This window comes from Ornithodoros turicata, chromosome 6 (assembly GCF_037126465.1).
Source record: "Ornithodoros turicata isolate Travis chromosome 6, ASM3712646v1, whole genome shotgun sequence".
Lineage (NCBI taxonomy): Eukaryota > Metazoa > Arthropoda > Arachnida > Ixodida > Argasidae > Ornithodoros > Ornithodoros turicata.
In genome coordinates, this window is record NC_088206.1 from 6,097,288 (window position 1) to 6,112,663 (window position 15,376).

At 49.5% G+C, this 15,376-nt stretch overlaps 2 protein-coding genes across 4 annotated transcripts in view; one reads left to right on the top strand and one right to left on the bottom strand.

The window, feature by feature from the left end:
- LOC135398948 (glycine receptor subunit alpha-4-like) overlaps window positions 1–15,376 on the bottom strand; it is a 373,762-nt gene that overhangs the window by 32,515 nt on the left and 325,871 nt on the right. For all 3 annotated transcript variants that reach the window (XM_064630532.1, XM_064630530.1, XM_064630531.1), the window contains one exon: window positions 2,389–2,457. The gene's annotated coding sequence lies outside the window, so the exon portion shown is untranslated. The remainder of the gene's footprint in view (window positions 1–2,388; window positions 2,458–15,376) is intronic.
- Window positions 12,352–13,287, top strand: LOC135397484 (uncharacterized). The gene has a single exon (XM_064629089.1). The coding sequence runs from the start codon at window positions 12,352–12,354 to the stop codon at window positions 13,285–13,287; it is 936 nt and encodes a 311-aa protein (XP_064485159.1).

Genomic DNA, 15,376 nt, shown 5'->3' on the forward strand with positions numbered 1-15,376 from the left:
CCCCTCGCTACCCGCAGACTTTACACAACTGCGAGCTTTTCAGGAATGTGACATACCATTTCCATCAGGAAAATAGCGCTCGCATTGAAACATGGAAAGATAGAGGATTCAGTGTACCGTAAAAATTGTGTCGCCCAGACTTACTTCGGAAAGTTCGTCCTCATAGCATTAACGCAACGCCCGAATTTGATGTGTTAGGAAATCGTGTTACAAAAGCGCTATACAGTGTCTTTTCTCTCTCTCTCTCTCTTCTTCTTCTTCCTCTTTTTTCAGATCTCCACAGGAACACGTACTGAGGCGAAGTGACTGTGGTTTCAAAACACCATCTTTTTATGATCGTTTGCCAAGACCTTTTTCTTAGTCTTGCCTTTCTATACAGGGTGACTTTTTTTTTTTTTGCTCGTTTGGAGATAGAGGGGATATGGGCCTTGAGGACGCGTTATAGTTTGAAATTCCGTTGCTTTCAAAAAGCTTGTCGAACAACCTCGCAAAGTTGTCTACCAGGAAGAACAAGCATTTCCACCACGTAAACCCGAAGCTACTCTTTACGTATCAATTTTACCACAAAGAGTGAGATCGAATCATTGTGTTCTCCAATTCTAATCCCAATGAAGTCTGCCATTAATTACTAATTAATTAATTTCTTGATATGGCTCCAACTTTTCCCCATTGATCGAGTATTTTCGTATTACACATTATGCTCGAGGCGACACGACCGAGGCCCGCTGGCTCGCGTGACAATCAATTTCACAGTTTTATTAACAAAAGGGAGATTAATGTTGCCAGATGGGAAAGGATTTGCCCTTAACTGTTTTGGTATGTTGTTAAAATCACTCCTTAGTAATTAAATGCTTATTCAGACAAATGGATTCCTTAATCTGCTACTATGCCTTCCAAAAGGCAATTTTCTAATGATCTTCCAAACGGGGATTCCTTTCATTCCACTTCCGAAAACTTCACTAGAATACCCCTTTCAGTCAAATGCGATATTTTAACCATTTTAACTCATTATTTATTTTTGGTTCCTGTCTTAAATGTCGATCACCCATACCGGCGGTTAATCTTCATACTATGCTTCTAATTTATTTACGTAGTAATACTGTCCAACATCAAGGGTTGTTACGGGACTGGGAATGAGAAACAGACCTGTCACTGATAACAGATAAGTAAGCAATCTGTAAGTAAAATAAGAATTTAAAGTAATAATGTTTTATTACAAAAAAAATAAGTCAATCCAGCATGCAATCAACCAATCAGGAAGTATTCAACGGAGAGGGAGAGAGAGGAGACATTGGGGTACACTCTCTCCGCCTGTATGCATCCATGTTCTCTCCGACGTTAAATGCTCAATCTCTACGGCTTCCGTTGCTCCGCGGTGGTGGTGGTGGTGGTGGTGAAAGGGCCCGCCGTTTGTCGGCCTCACAGAGGTGGGCAACGTCACGACTATATGCGTCCTGGGCCGACTTCTAAGAGAACTGTGCCGACATAATGTCTGAAACCGTCTGAGGAAAACCCAGGAAAAACCCCAGACAGCAGAGCCGCCACACGGATTCGAATCCGGGTACCTCCTAGTCTCGACGTGGCATGGCCAGCACGCTAACCAGTGAGCCTCGCGAGCTGATCATTGCTCCGCGGTGCTAACATGTCTCGTTTAACTTCTTTCGAGAGTGGACATTACTAGCCTCGCGCTTTCAGATATCTCTGCTATACATACTTTTGCTTCACGTGTATTATGGCGCTCCGTACCGAAGTTAGTGTACCCACTATAGAGAGGTATCACGTGAAAGCACACACGGTCTTTCTGCAAGCTAATCGAGTGATTAGCAAAGCGCAACTCTCCGGACGGAAAGCTTTTGTGAGGCTTTGCTCTCACTTTCACGAAGGGGCACGCGATTAGTATATGAGCTCCGTGGGATGGAGTTATAGTGAACTACGCGGAATAAAACTGAAGCTCCGGCGTTGAGTATATTTGCCTCGCTGACCAACGCAAGCATAACGCGAAGTGATGGTAACTACTAGTTCATTAGTTGGAAGGAATATGCGATGCTAACGCTAAGGTAAGCTTATAGTGAGAATAGTTTATTAGCGGAAAAAATAAGAGGAGTAATAAATGTGGCGTAGACGTGGTGTTACGACATAAGTTTCGTGACCCGTTCAGCAAAGAGAAAGACTTGCGCTTGGCTCAGAACGCAGGGCCACTATCTTTGGCACCCGGTATCAAGAAGCCGCTGGAGAAGAAGAAGAAGAATAAGAAGAAGAAAAAGTAAAAACAATATACGTTAGCTTTGAAGCTGGACTTTCCCGCACTTTAAAATTTGCGTAAAAATGTTACAAAACAGAATACAGCAGTTCGTGAAATAATAATAATTCGCATAGAACAGTACTCACCCATCACCGGCAAGATTTTCAAGTACAGTACGGACTCCGTAGGGATGATGTGCGGCTGACGTTAGCAACCTGTAAATGATAACAGACAACGTTTATTGCGCGCCATGAGCCACGACTCTGAAATGGGGAGAGAGGAGGAGGAGGAGAGTAAGAAAAATGTGTTTGAAAGAGGAAAGTTACGACGAACCAACAGAAGCATTTGTTAGAGAAGGTCAGAGAGTGCGTAGCCTCGAACCAGGGGGGGGGGGGGGTCTAACCTAACCACTTTACTGTATAGAAACCCCTCACGGGAAGGAGTTTTACTCCGAAAAGGGAGTAATAGACGCGCAGAAAATCGGCCATCGCGAAAACTGAAACCCAGCAACGCCACTCAGATACAGAGCAAGATACAAGTGATGATGATTTGGGTTTTTTTGGCGCAAAAGCTGCTAGGGCTCAGATACAAGTTCCTCAAGGTAACATCGAGCAAGCTTTCAGGCTCTCCCATACCACCTCCTCCACCGAAGCCGAGCTCTTCGCAATCCACGCGGCCCTCCGGCACATCACGACATCGCCCCCAGGAACCTGGACGATCCTGTCGGACAGCAAGGCGGCACTGGAGACACTCGACTCATACTGCACCAAAACAACGGACGACCTACACACAATGGCAATGTCCCTAGCCAACACCGCCCTTGCTTCCGGGCACAATATATGTCTGCAGTGGATACCCAGCCACATTGGCCTCGGCGGGAACAATCGAGCAGATGCTGCGGCCAGGCGCGCACACGAACAACCCGACGCCGCGGCGCGCATACCGCTCACCCCTTCGGCTTGCCGCATCCAGATCCGCCGCTGGGCCGCCCAAGAGGCGCAGAGATTCATTCGAGAATCCGCCCGTCTCAACGACTTCCTTCGCTCCATCGACCCGGCGGTGGAGTTCTCCCCACCACGACGTCTCCAAAGACCACAAGAGACACTCCTCCACCGACTGCGCCTCAACGTGGCATACACGCCACCGGTCCAGCGCATGATGGGGAGGCAGATCTCGGCCCTCTGCGATGCTTGCGAAGTGGTTGCGGACACATCGCACCTCCTGCTGACCTGCCCCAAGTACACCAACCATCGCGATACCCTTTTCCGCTGCCTCGAACGTTTCGGGCACAACCAGCTCACGCTGGCCGCACTTCTTGGCCCTGTGCCTCAGCACCAACAGTGGGCCGTCACAACTGCTTTACTGCACTTTCTGAAGTGCACTGGCCTGTCCTCTAAGCTCTGAGCTGCGCGCTCCAGGAGCCTCACCTTCGTTTTCTTTCTTCTTTTTTTTTTTCTTCTTCTCTTTCTTCTTTCTTCGTTGCTATTTTTTTTCCTTTTCCCTTCTTTCTTTTCGTTTTTGTTTTTCCTCCTTTTTACGGAGACTCACCTTTTCCTATTCGTCCTTTCCTTTCTATTTATTCTTCGTTTTCTTTTGATTTTTTTTAATGGAATAGCATGCCGACCTTGGTCTGGCAGACCTTTCCTTTCAATAAATATATATTCCCCCCCCCCCTCAGATACAGAATGCCTGCTTCGTCTCATTCCTTCGTCACGTGGACATACAGAGTCGCGATGTTGCCTGCTTCAGCCAATCGCGGCAGGTGATTTCAAGCAGTAACGTCGTACAATCTGGGCAGTATACTTTAAGTACATTTCAAATCGTATACTTTGTGCTGCACTTAAAGTACTTTGTCACAGTACTTTCCTATTAAGTACTCAAGCACCCAAACTTGGGCTCCAGACGAAAAATCACAAAAAAAAAAAATTACAAAATGCACCCTATACTAAAAGCGCTAAAATGACAATAAGAAAAAGAAAACACACAGATAGCGCTATATGTGTGTTTCCATCTTCTTGCCATGATTTTAGGGCTTTTATAGTGGGATGCAGTATTTACCAACAGTGTCAGTCTGACATTTTACCAAAAACGATTTTTTGTGCTTTGAAAGAGCATATTTGTTGAAGAAAATCCATTGTTGGGAGGCTTGAAATGTTGAAAAAGTACCAATGCTTCTATGTTTATGTTAAACGAATGGAATGCAAAGACACGCATACGTTATGACATTGCAACCGGCAGCACGATGACTTGGCCAATTGCCATTTCAGTTCAATGCATTGTTCTAGTGCTTTTTTTTATATTGTTTCCTTCAATAAATAATCAATCTATATCACAATGTGTGATTGGATTACATGATGAAGTAAAGTAACAATCATTTTACGCTTTTTTTTATTCTTCACATGGATTACATTGCTGCAGATCACAGTTGTATAAAAATGAAGGCTTAGATTGTGCTTCATTCTTTTTTAATTTTCTTCACTTTTTTTTGTTTGCTTTCGTTTTCTTAAATTTTGAGGTCCTAGATTCATATATTTTTTAAACATGTTGTGTTTCAAAAAGCGGCCAGGGATGGCCAGAAATGTATAATCTCTGTTTTCTTGTTGGCCCTTTAGAACCGAAGTTTAGTACCGGAACTCCACACTAGGGGAGTGATCTTGGATCACTCAGTGTATAATACTATTCTGCATAATCACAGCACAGCACAGCACAACAGACTGATTGTCTCTGTACATGTAACTGCAAATTGTGCCATCTGATCCAGTTCATATGCACGAGTTAGCACTTAACCAATAGGACTTTATGGCGTCAAAGCATTTGCCTTGGCTAAAGTTTTGCAAAAAAACACAAGACATAGCTACTAAACAGTGAGATGCAAAGTGATACAAATTAAATTGTCAGTGTACTTGATGAGCGCTTGGAGTTCTTTGTACTGTACTTGGAAGTACTTTGCCTAGTACATTGTACTGTACTTGAAGTACTAATGATGCCATGTACTTGATAGTTTACTTTAAGTAAAATTTTGAGGTGCTTTGCCCATCACTGATCTCTGTGGCTCTCCATGCGACTGATGACGACTGGTTGCCATAGCTACGGCCACAGTTAGCAAGCCGCGGTTTGCGGACCCTTAATAACTATATACACGTCACGTCGTCGCTTATCTATCGGCTTTTCGCCAGACGCCTCCCCCCACACTTGTAGTGGAAAATATATTACGTTGCGTTACATCTAGGTGGCGCTGAACTCACCCCGCTGCGACATCGCAGCACGCATCTTGAAGAGGCCACGTGGTTATCAGGACTAATGGGAGTAGCTGAGGCTAGACGCCGAAGTTCGTTAAGAGTTTGTATCTCGCTAAGTACGACACGCCAGAAAAATAATACCTTTTGCTTCCTTACGCGCGGCACAATGCTCGCAAGATGTAATGAATCACATCTATCAAAGTGTCACAACTCCGTCGATCTTCGCGAGAGTTGAACATTAATCGTAGAGTTATATTATATTCGTTTTCTCTCACACTCAGTACAAGTAAGTGCGGAGTTATATCGATGCTGCTCTCTCGACGAACGTAAAAAAAGAAAAAAAAGAAAAAAAGGATCTTATACGTTAGCTCCTAATTAAGCCAAACTTCGAATGACTGAAATGTTTCGCAGTAGCGCGCGCACAGATAAAACTTTCGCCGTGAAGGTCGCCGGGGAAACGGCCTTTCTGTTGTCGAAGTATGAAATGATAATTGCAATCATCAAGGAACTGCGCCAGGCGTTCGCGCTCGGTTTGTTGGCGTTGGCGTCTGGATGCGAAGACTGCTCTCATTCGCGGGGCTACGACAGTTCTTCTACTTCTGCTAACTATACTGTACTAATTAGACACGTGTAGACACCGGCTGAAAAAAAGAAGAAGAAGGAGGATTCAGATGGAAACCAGCTAGCGTCGTTAAAAGGGACTCAAGTGCTAAAATTTCTCGTCGTGGAATTCAAGATGATGTCCCCTTGACACGAACACAAGAGGAACGGGATTGCGTCGTTTGTGATTCATAAGCGAAACAAACCGCAATCTACGCTTTTTCTCTTAATGAGCCAGGGAAGTACTGAATATAGATGAGAACTGACAGACACGGGACGCGTGACGTCTGCCAGTCCTTGTGTTTCTTCAGCGCGTCTCTTGTCTTATTATGAAAAAACCAGCAGGGCCCCAAGATTAGCTCCCTTCGCTCTTCCTCTCCTTCTTAAGAAGGCCGACAATTCGAAGCGGGCTGTCATTGGTCTCCCCAAACCTCGTGAACCTCTCACCGCGGTATCGAAAACCCCACGCGAAAGAGTGGCGTAGTTTGACTCCTATTCGGTAGAATGCGTGACAAGAGTAGACGGCGGATGTTGAGAGTACGCCGAAATTCCCTCTCTGGAAAAACGAGAAAACGTCACTACCTAAGAACCAATGAGGGCGCGACCTTGAGAAGAGGAATGGCGCGGCCGTCGTGCGGGCGTCTCACAGAGTTACGGGGCGCCCGAACGGCGCCTTTGTCTCTCTCTCTCTCTCTCTGCGCCGCCCTCTCACTCCTCCATTTAGAGAATGACGTCACGCCGCCGGAGGCTCTGTAGCTGCGGAATCAGAGCTTATCTTTAAATTAGTTCTTTATCGCTTATCTTTAAACGTTTAGTTAATATCTAAGCACTTTTCGGACGAAAAACTTTGCCAAGTAGATTATCTGCCGATGCCGAGCATAGTGGTGTCGGTTTTATAGATGGGCCGCCGCATGCGACCGTCCCTTTCAGGCAAAGCCGAAATGCCTCTTCCACATTTGTTTTTTTTTTATGAAGTTATAATTAGGGAGTGATGTTTTCGGGTTAAACCCGATTTCTCCCCGAATTCCAGTCACTATGAAATCCTTAAGTGACGTTTCCACTGAAGACGAACAAACGTCGCCACGTGTAACACATGTAAGAATGGGTCACTTACATTCCCAGCAATACACCCATGTGTGTCAACACTGTCTATGCATTCGAGGATTACCGCTGGAAAATCACGATTCCGCAAAAAAAAAAGAAAAAAGAAAAAAAGAAGACAGTGATTAGGAAAGGACTTAATAGACAAGAGGAGAAACAGAAAACACCCGATAACACCCGAAGGCACAATTATCGCCCGATTTCTCCCTGAATTACAGATTTAAAAAGAGCGCCCAATTTTTACATCCGAATCTGAGAACGGCCATTTCACCCGAAAAAGTCACTCCCTAGTTATAATACAATACAGTTGAATATAATATTTATTTCGCTTGTCTATGAAATGTTCACAATATGACAAAACCTGACATCGTTACCTGAATACAGTTACATAGTTAATAATCCAGTGCTTCGATTGAGAGGGCATACTCTGGTATGTGGGTGTGGGAGAGATTTACTAGACGGATTTCACATGGTACTATACAACATTGTTCATCATTCACGTTCAACCTGGCTGCAATTCTTGGCCCATGTCAGAGCCATGTCCAACACCGTCGAGGACTTCTGATGTTCTTGGAGTTCCTCTTGGCTACCGGCTTGCTCCAGACGCTGTAGGGTCCACCCCTGCATCTCAAGGACCATTGGCTTCTTTCATGCGCATCTTCCTTTTGTGCGACGTATAGCGTTGCGCAACCAGACGACGGGAGTTCGAGTTGTACTTGCACATAACGTCATTTTCATATTTCACATCTCATGCTTCTCGTGTTATGGGGTAGGGTACTGCTCTCAAGCGGTGAATCACCCCAGGCCATAGTCATGATTTAGTTGTTGTTGTTGTTGTTCATCATTCATTGTTATCCTTGTTCCACACTGAATTGCTACGCTTGCGTACCAGCATTGCACGTTCGGTACAAAAAAGAAAGAAAAAAAAACAACAACAACACAGAACCTGAAATGGTACGTGCGAAACAGCAACACAAGCAGAAATGTGTAAAAAAATTTTTTTTTGCGTAAAACAATATCTGCCACGCCAATGGAAATTTTTCCTCTGTAGCGTATAATTATGTTTGAGTTCTTTCGGCTGCTGACAGTACAAAAAAGGAGACTCAAAAACCTGATTACTTACGCGGAGGTCCACTAATCTCTGAACATGTATGAAGTTAATGGAATAATATGATATCACGACTTCATGATGGTCCACCAGTCAGGTAATAAATATATTCTAATCATTTTCGAAACATGACTTCTTCCTAATGAAGTCCTAATGAAGGCACTCCGTTTCACCTGGACTCGGTGACATGCAATCAATGGCTTTCCAATTAAGCCAATTAGCCGAACGTCATAGAATAACTGCCTAGCAATAAGAACCGTTTCGCTCCTCTTATAATTTTCTCTATGTCATGCTTGTAAGCATGAAGGTCAAGCGGTCGTATTGCGGATATTCGATCGGCGGCCAACAGGTTACGCCAGGAATGAAAGCCTTAGAGCTTCCGTGAACCAAATCTTCGTCGACTTCCTACTGCATGATCGGTCGCTGTGAGATAGCGATATATGAGTCATAGACTAGGGTTGTCCTGAGAAAATATTTCTGCGCAAGACAGGATTCCACCAAAGAACCCCACATAAGACAAGATTGGGGAAGTAATTTGTCTCAGAGCTGCGCTGATTCGTTGAAAATATTAGCTGAGATTTGTGCACATATGTAAAGCTCAGTTTAAGAATTTTTAGTGTTACTTTCGTGTTTCCATCGTCGGTTTTCAGATTTTTGTCAGCACGTCGAGGGGACATGTAGCGAATAATAACCACACACAAATGAATAATAACGAGGATAATGAGACTTTTAGCAGTTAATTTTCCAACTTATTGTAATTCAACCTTTATCGAGTTGTTCTATTTATCTACTTCCCTGGCTGCAAATATATAAATTAAACCGGCTGTAGAATACTAAACGCTCGCGTAACATATCCCATTCTAACATGATGTCAAGAAATGTACGTTAGTTTCACGTCCTTAAAGAACGACGCATTTTGAAACATCTTTTTCGACCTTGAGGTGACTCTTCGCAAAAACGGGTGGGGACCAAAAAAAAAATACAGTCGACCCCCGTTTATCCGGACTTCATTTATCCGGACCCCGCGGTATCCGGACAAAAGGCACGGGAACGGATTTTCCTCCATGTATTTTGTTCTCGTTTATCCGGACTTCAGCTTCCGGACTCGGACAAGAATTCCAGGGAACGAAGGTCGAAAAATCTTGTAATCCAGCTTCAGCTATCCGGACTACCGCGAGTAAGAGGAGACGCTGACCCCGCTTCGTCACCCTTTTCGCTGTGTTGGGGTTATTCCTGTCACACGTCAGAGACCTACATTCCTCCGTAGGGGAGACAACCGTGCACGATGACCCCCTTCTCTATTTGTGTGCGTTGGGTTACGTTGACCAGTCGACCGCGTCATTTGGAAATATCTCGAGCAACTGTCCGGTTCTAGAGGGGAAAACTTCAACCCGAGGCCGAGGGTCTGCTGCTTACGGCCCGTTGGCCGATGAAGACATTCCCCTAGATAAGCTGCGATCCCTGATGCAGAGGCTCACTGCGACTGCCGTAGATGATGCTGCGGTTTCTGACTACGTTGACGTTGATAAGGATGATGACGCGTGTGCAGCTATGACTGATGACGATGTGATTGCTGCTGTTGCCTCCGATGGTGTGCAGCAAGACGGTGCCGATGACGCCAGTGAGAAACAAGGCTCCGACATTGACACTTTGCGTCCGCAGTGACATATTCTTCGAGGAGCGCAACAGCGTGGCTCAACTCTATGCAATTAGCAAAAGTTTGCAGGAATCGAGTGCCTACACTACTATGTAACAGCTGATATTGACGAGATTTCTGTGATTTCTCTTTTAATTAAACCTTGCTCTGTAGGACGTTTCTATTCGGTCGTTTCATTTATCCGGATGCCCCGGTATCCGGACGATTTCGCCGGGAACGGCACCGTCCGGATAAACGGGGGTCGACTGTATATATATAGCAAACACTATCACAACACAGACTACTGTAACCAGCCCCATCCCCAACCCGGGCGTTAAAAGAGATGAATGACCTCGGCGCTGATGAAGATACACTAGCAGTCGGACTTGAACCCACACCTTCAGATATTCCGCCAGCGCGGCTATACGAGTCACAGCATGCTACCCACCTCAACCTCTCCTCAACGTTCAGGTACGCTAGGAAACACAGAGGAGGCTCGCACACTACGATCGCCACACTTCCTGACGTTATATCAACAGCGCCCCGCGTCTCCGTTGCATCACGATCAACATTTATCTAATCCTGCCAGCAAGCGCTACCGTTACGCCTAATGCATAGTATTAAGCCTCGAACCATGTCGTAAACGAGCTACCACATAGAAACTTAGGGATCCACCATTAATTACGCTGTAGGGCATCCCGTTCCCCGTTAAAAGGTCACATACCGATACATATGGGTAAGCATTACCATAATCCGTTTATCAAAAGGGCGGACCTAGTTGACCAGCTAGGATGCGAGCACACTGAACTGCTCTAGGCCGAGAAGTTCCCGCAGTTATTGAAGAGAATCCTTTTAACATGAGTATGGCTTCGCCACACTATGACATATGTTGCGGTAAAGCACGCTTCGAAGGATTACCCTTCTAAGCATTTGTGCCGCACTCTTAGAGATGAACTTCACCGCATAGAACGCTCCCAGCCAACCATAATCTCGAATGATATCGTTACACTCTTAAAAATGAACTTCACCACATAGCACGCTCCTAGCCAACCATCACCCCGAATGACAACGTTCTCGCCCTAGATTTGTTGAAGACGGGAGGAGGAGCCTATTTTGTGACCATTATGCACGGCACAAAATAGGCTCCTCCTCCCGTTTTCAACAAATCAGGGGCGAGAACGTTGTCGTTCGGGATGGTGGTTGGCTAGGAGCGTGCTATGTGGTGAAGTTCATTTTTAAGAGTGTACCTGTGGCGGCCCGTGTGTGATGACGAAGACGTGCCTCTGCTGCCACGCGCTACGGCGCTGGCACGGCAGTTCTACCGGCACCGTCCTAGCGTGAGGCCACGACCATCTGCCCGCTGGGACATTCCATCATCGCCGGTCAGGACTCATGTAGAGGGACACCACCTCCTCTACATTTGGTGACCCGAACAACGAACACCATGTTCGGAGCAATTCGGCTCTTTACTATCCCAAATTCCTGACGACGCCTTCGAGGAGCACTACCACAGCGCTCTATACATGGACCCACCGCCAGGAATCCTCGCCGTTAACGTACCCGGCGCCTTTCCACCTGCGGCCTCACCGTCCAGCACGGCCCCGCCCACCTCTGCAGCCGTGCAGCATTTCACCGTCCGGCTCACGACGACAGCATCACGACTGCCCTTCTCCTGTCGACTGACGCGCCGACGCTCACGTACCGTCACCCTCCACGGTACCGATTTGGACGACCATGCAACGGTCCGACCGGTCACTGGTCCTACGATCATCTAACCGACCATCGCTGGACGGATCCCGGGGACCGCCCTGTGCTGTGCACGGACACCGGCACACTCACTACCCGCCACTTCCCTTCCGCCTCTCGACGCTCATTCGCAGCCGGCCGCGACAACAGAGCAAAGTGCTCGCCTGCTGGTTTCGGCAGTCGCGGCCGCCGACGCCACGGCCCGCATTAGCCAGCGTCTCGGCAGTCTTCACGGCAATCCTCACGGGTACGCAGCATCATTTCCTGGGACCCTATGAGCTCACGCTCCCGTGCCGGTTGCGGCACCCCAGGCCACGACTCTCACGCCCAACGATTCGCCCTTCATCTGCCTCGCTCATCGAGAGCTTCACGCAACGGGTATTCTGCTGTCCCACGAATTCGTCCAGTAGTGCACGTCTTCCACGGCCGCTCTCGCTCTCTCCCTCCGGTGTTCTTCTTTCTCGCCGCTCCGCGTCTGGGGAGGGGAGCACTGTAGCGGGCCGTGGACAATGATGAAGATGGCCACGCGCCTGAAGCACCTGCCTCAGTTCCACCGGCGCGGCCATGGAGATAGGCCACCGTCATCGCCTCTCCGTGGCATACCATCATCGCCGGTCGGGGCTCATGTAGAGGAAGACGACCGTCCTCTACATTTGGTGACCCGAACGTTGCAGCGTACATGGCACAGCCACCAGCCCCTACCGCTTCCTCTGCCTCCGACGATGCCTCAGTGCCGTCGTCAATCCAGCACTACGCCATGCGGCTGCCGCCCTTCTGGAGCCACAATCCGGGCGTATGGTTCCTACAGGTGGAATGTCAGTTCGCCCTCGGGGGCATAACATCACAGCTGACCAAATTTCGCCATGTGGTGAGCGTACTGCCGCAAGATGTTGCCGCCCAAGTGGTCGACATCCTTTCCGCTCCACCCGCCGCCAACCAGTACGACGCGCTCAAGACCGCTGTCCTCGAGCGAACCACGGCTTCGGAACGCAAGCGCTTCCAAGAGCTCCTGTCTTCCGAAGATCTTGGCGACCGCCGTCCGTCTGAACTATTGCGACACATGCAGGGGCTGCTTGGCGAGCGAGCCCTTTCCTTCGATGCCAGCCTCCTCAAACAACTCTTCCTGCAGCGCTTACCAACAACCGTGCAGATGATCCTAGCGTCTGCGTCGACTCTGCCATTGCAAGAGCTTGCGGATCTTGCAGACAAGATCTTGGAGGTTTCCCTTCCGTCCATTTCAGCCGTGCCCGCCGCACCGCCCTTGCCTTCAGCTGTTTCCCCCGCGGCGTCTTCACCATCCGCCCAAGTCCGGCTAACTTCTCCTTCCGGGGACTCCATAGCCCAACTGCGCGAAGATTTTGGACGCCTCTCCGCCATGGTAGCGTCTGTCCTGTCATCGCGTGCGCCTTCAAACACAGACCCCGTTTCGCCCAGGCGTCGCCGACGCGATCCTCCGCGCTCCGCGTCCCGCGCCCCCAGTCGACGCCGTTCACCTCGTCGGCCTCTGCAAGACGAGCCCATCGGCCCTTGCTGGTACCACCAGCGGTACGGCTCCGAGGCCCGTCGGTGCACGCGACCCTGTACTTGGACGGAAAACTTGCCCGGGGACCGTTAGCGGCTGCGACTGTCTCCACCACGCCTAGCAGCCGACTATTCTACGTTGTTGACCGGCCCTCAAAGACGCGCTTCCTCGTTGACACCGGCGCCGAAGTGAGCGTGCTCCCCGCTTCAGGAAGTGACAATCGTCGTCCAGCCATGTTCCATCTTACGGCTGTCAACAACACCGGCATTCCCGTCTTCCGACAGCTATCTGCCACCCTCGATCTGGGCCTTCGCAGAACGTTCCCGTGGCTGTTCCTTGTGGCCGGTGTCCGCCAAGCCATCCTGGGCGCCGACTTCTTACACCATTTCGGCTTATCTGTGGACGTCGCTCGCAAGCGCCTGATAGATACCTCCACCCATCTGTCAGTTCAGGCTCGCTCCGTTCACTCTGCGAGCCCTCTCAGCGGCATCTCCATTTCTGCCCTCCACTCGCCATACGCTGCCGTCCTCAAGGACTTTCCTAGCCTCACGCAACCACCAGATTGGTCGCGCCCAGTCGCACACGATGTCGTGCACCACATCCAGACCACCGGAGCACCCGCTTTCGCCCGGGCACGTCAGCTAGCTCCGGAGAAGCTCAAGATTGCAAAAGCGGAATTTGAGCACATGCTGTCCATCGGTGTAGCCAGACCTTCCTCCAGCAATTGGTCCTCCGCTTTGCACATGGTGCCCAAAAAGACCGGCGACTGGCGCCCCTGCGGTGATTACCGTGCGCTTAACCTTGTTACTGTGCCTGACCGTTACCCGCTCCCGCGGTTGCAAGACTTCACGGTCAACCTCCACGGCACTACCCTCTATAGCAAAATCGACCTGATGAAAGCATATCACCAGATCCCCGTCGCCCCTGAAGACATCAAGAAAACCGCAATTACGACTCCGTTTGGGCTGTACGAGTTTCCGAGGATGCCGTTTGGTCTCCGCAACGCGGCCCAAACGTTTCAACGTTTCATAGACAGCGTCATCAGGGGCCTCCCCTTCGTATTCGCATACATTGACGACTTGCTTGTGGCCAGCTCGTCTCCAGAAGAGCACGAACATCATCTCCGCCTGCTCTTCTCACGCCTGGCCGCTCACGGCATTGTTGTCAATGTACAAAAATGCGAATTTGGCGTGTCATCCACAGAGTTCCTTGGGCACAAAGTCTCCCCGGAGGGCCGGGAGGCCACGCACATCTGCCCGCTGGGACATTCCATCATCGCCGGTCAGGACTCATGTAGAGGAACACCACCTCCTCTACATTTGGTGACCCGAACAACGAACACCATGTTCGGCATAATTCGGCCCAATACCATCCGAAATTCCTGCAAGCCCACCTCTGAAGTCATCTCCGAAGGTGCGGTGCATCGTTCAACCGAGGAACCGCTAGGCGACGACGCCAATCCACCGCGGCTCTACTCATCGCAACGCCCGGCCGCGAAACACCGTGGTTGTACCCATCTACCCAGCTCACATCGCAATGGTCCCACACTCCACGTCACGTCGCCACACGCTTCGTGATGGCACTCCTCGGGCTTCCACCAGCGGCACCTTCCCGAGCATCGCACTCCTGTACCGGCCGCGGTACGCCGCTGTCGACCGCCCCACACGCATCTGCTACGCTTGCGGTCCAAGAACCCTGCCCGCCTCGCCTTCCCACCAGGCTTCCATACAAGACACTGGCAGCTCGTCCACATGCGGTCAAGAGGCTCTGGGACCAACGTTCCACCGGGGACACGCACGGAGGCCACAGTGAGTTTTACTCCCCGTCTCCCCGTGCTTCACGATGGTCCTCCCCGCAGTCTCCTTGGCGACAACACTACGAGCCCAGCGCTCACGAACCGGTCGCGGTTCTGTCGCCCCTCTCTGAATTACTTCGGCATACCTGCCCTCACACCGCCCCTGGAACCCGCCCGGTCAGCGCTTGCCCGCACCAACCACTCTGCTGCTACTACGATTTCTGAACAAGTCGTCCCTGTACTGCGTGTCGCCCGTCTTCCTCCTCTTCCTGTATCGACGCGGAATCTCAACCGCCAGCTCTACACCGCTCCGCGTCTGAGGGGGGGAGTGATGTGGCGGCCCGTGTGTGATGACGAAGACGTGCCTCTGCTGCCACGCGCTACGGC

What these genes read in the sequence shown, in the direction of transcription:
- LOC135397484 (XM_064629089.1), top strand. Translation starts at nt 12,352, where the DNA reads ATGGCACAGCCACCAGCCCCTACCGCTTCCTCTGCCTCCGACGATGCC.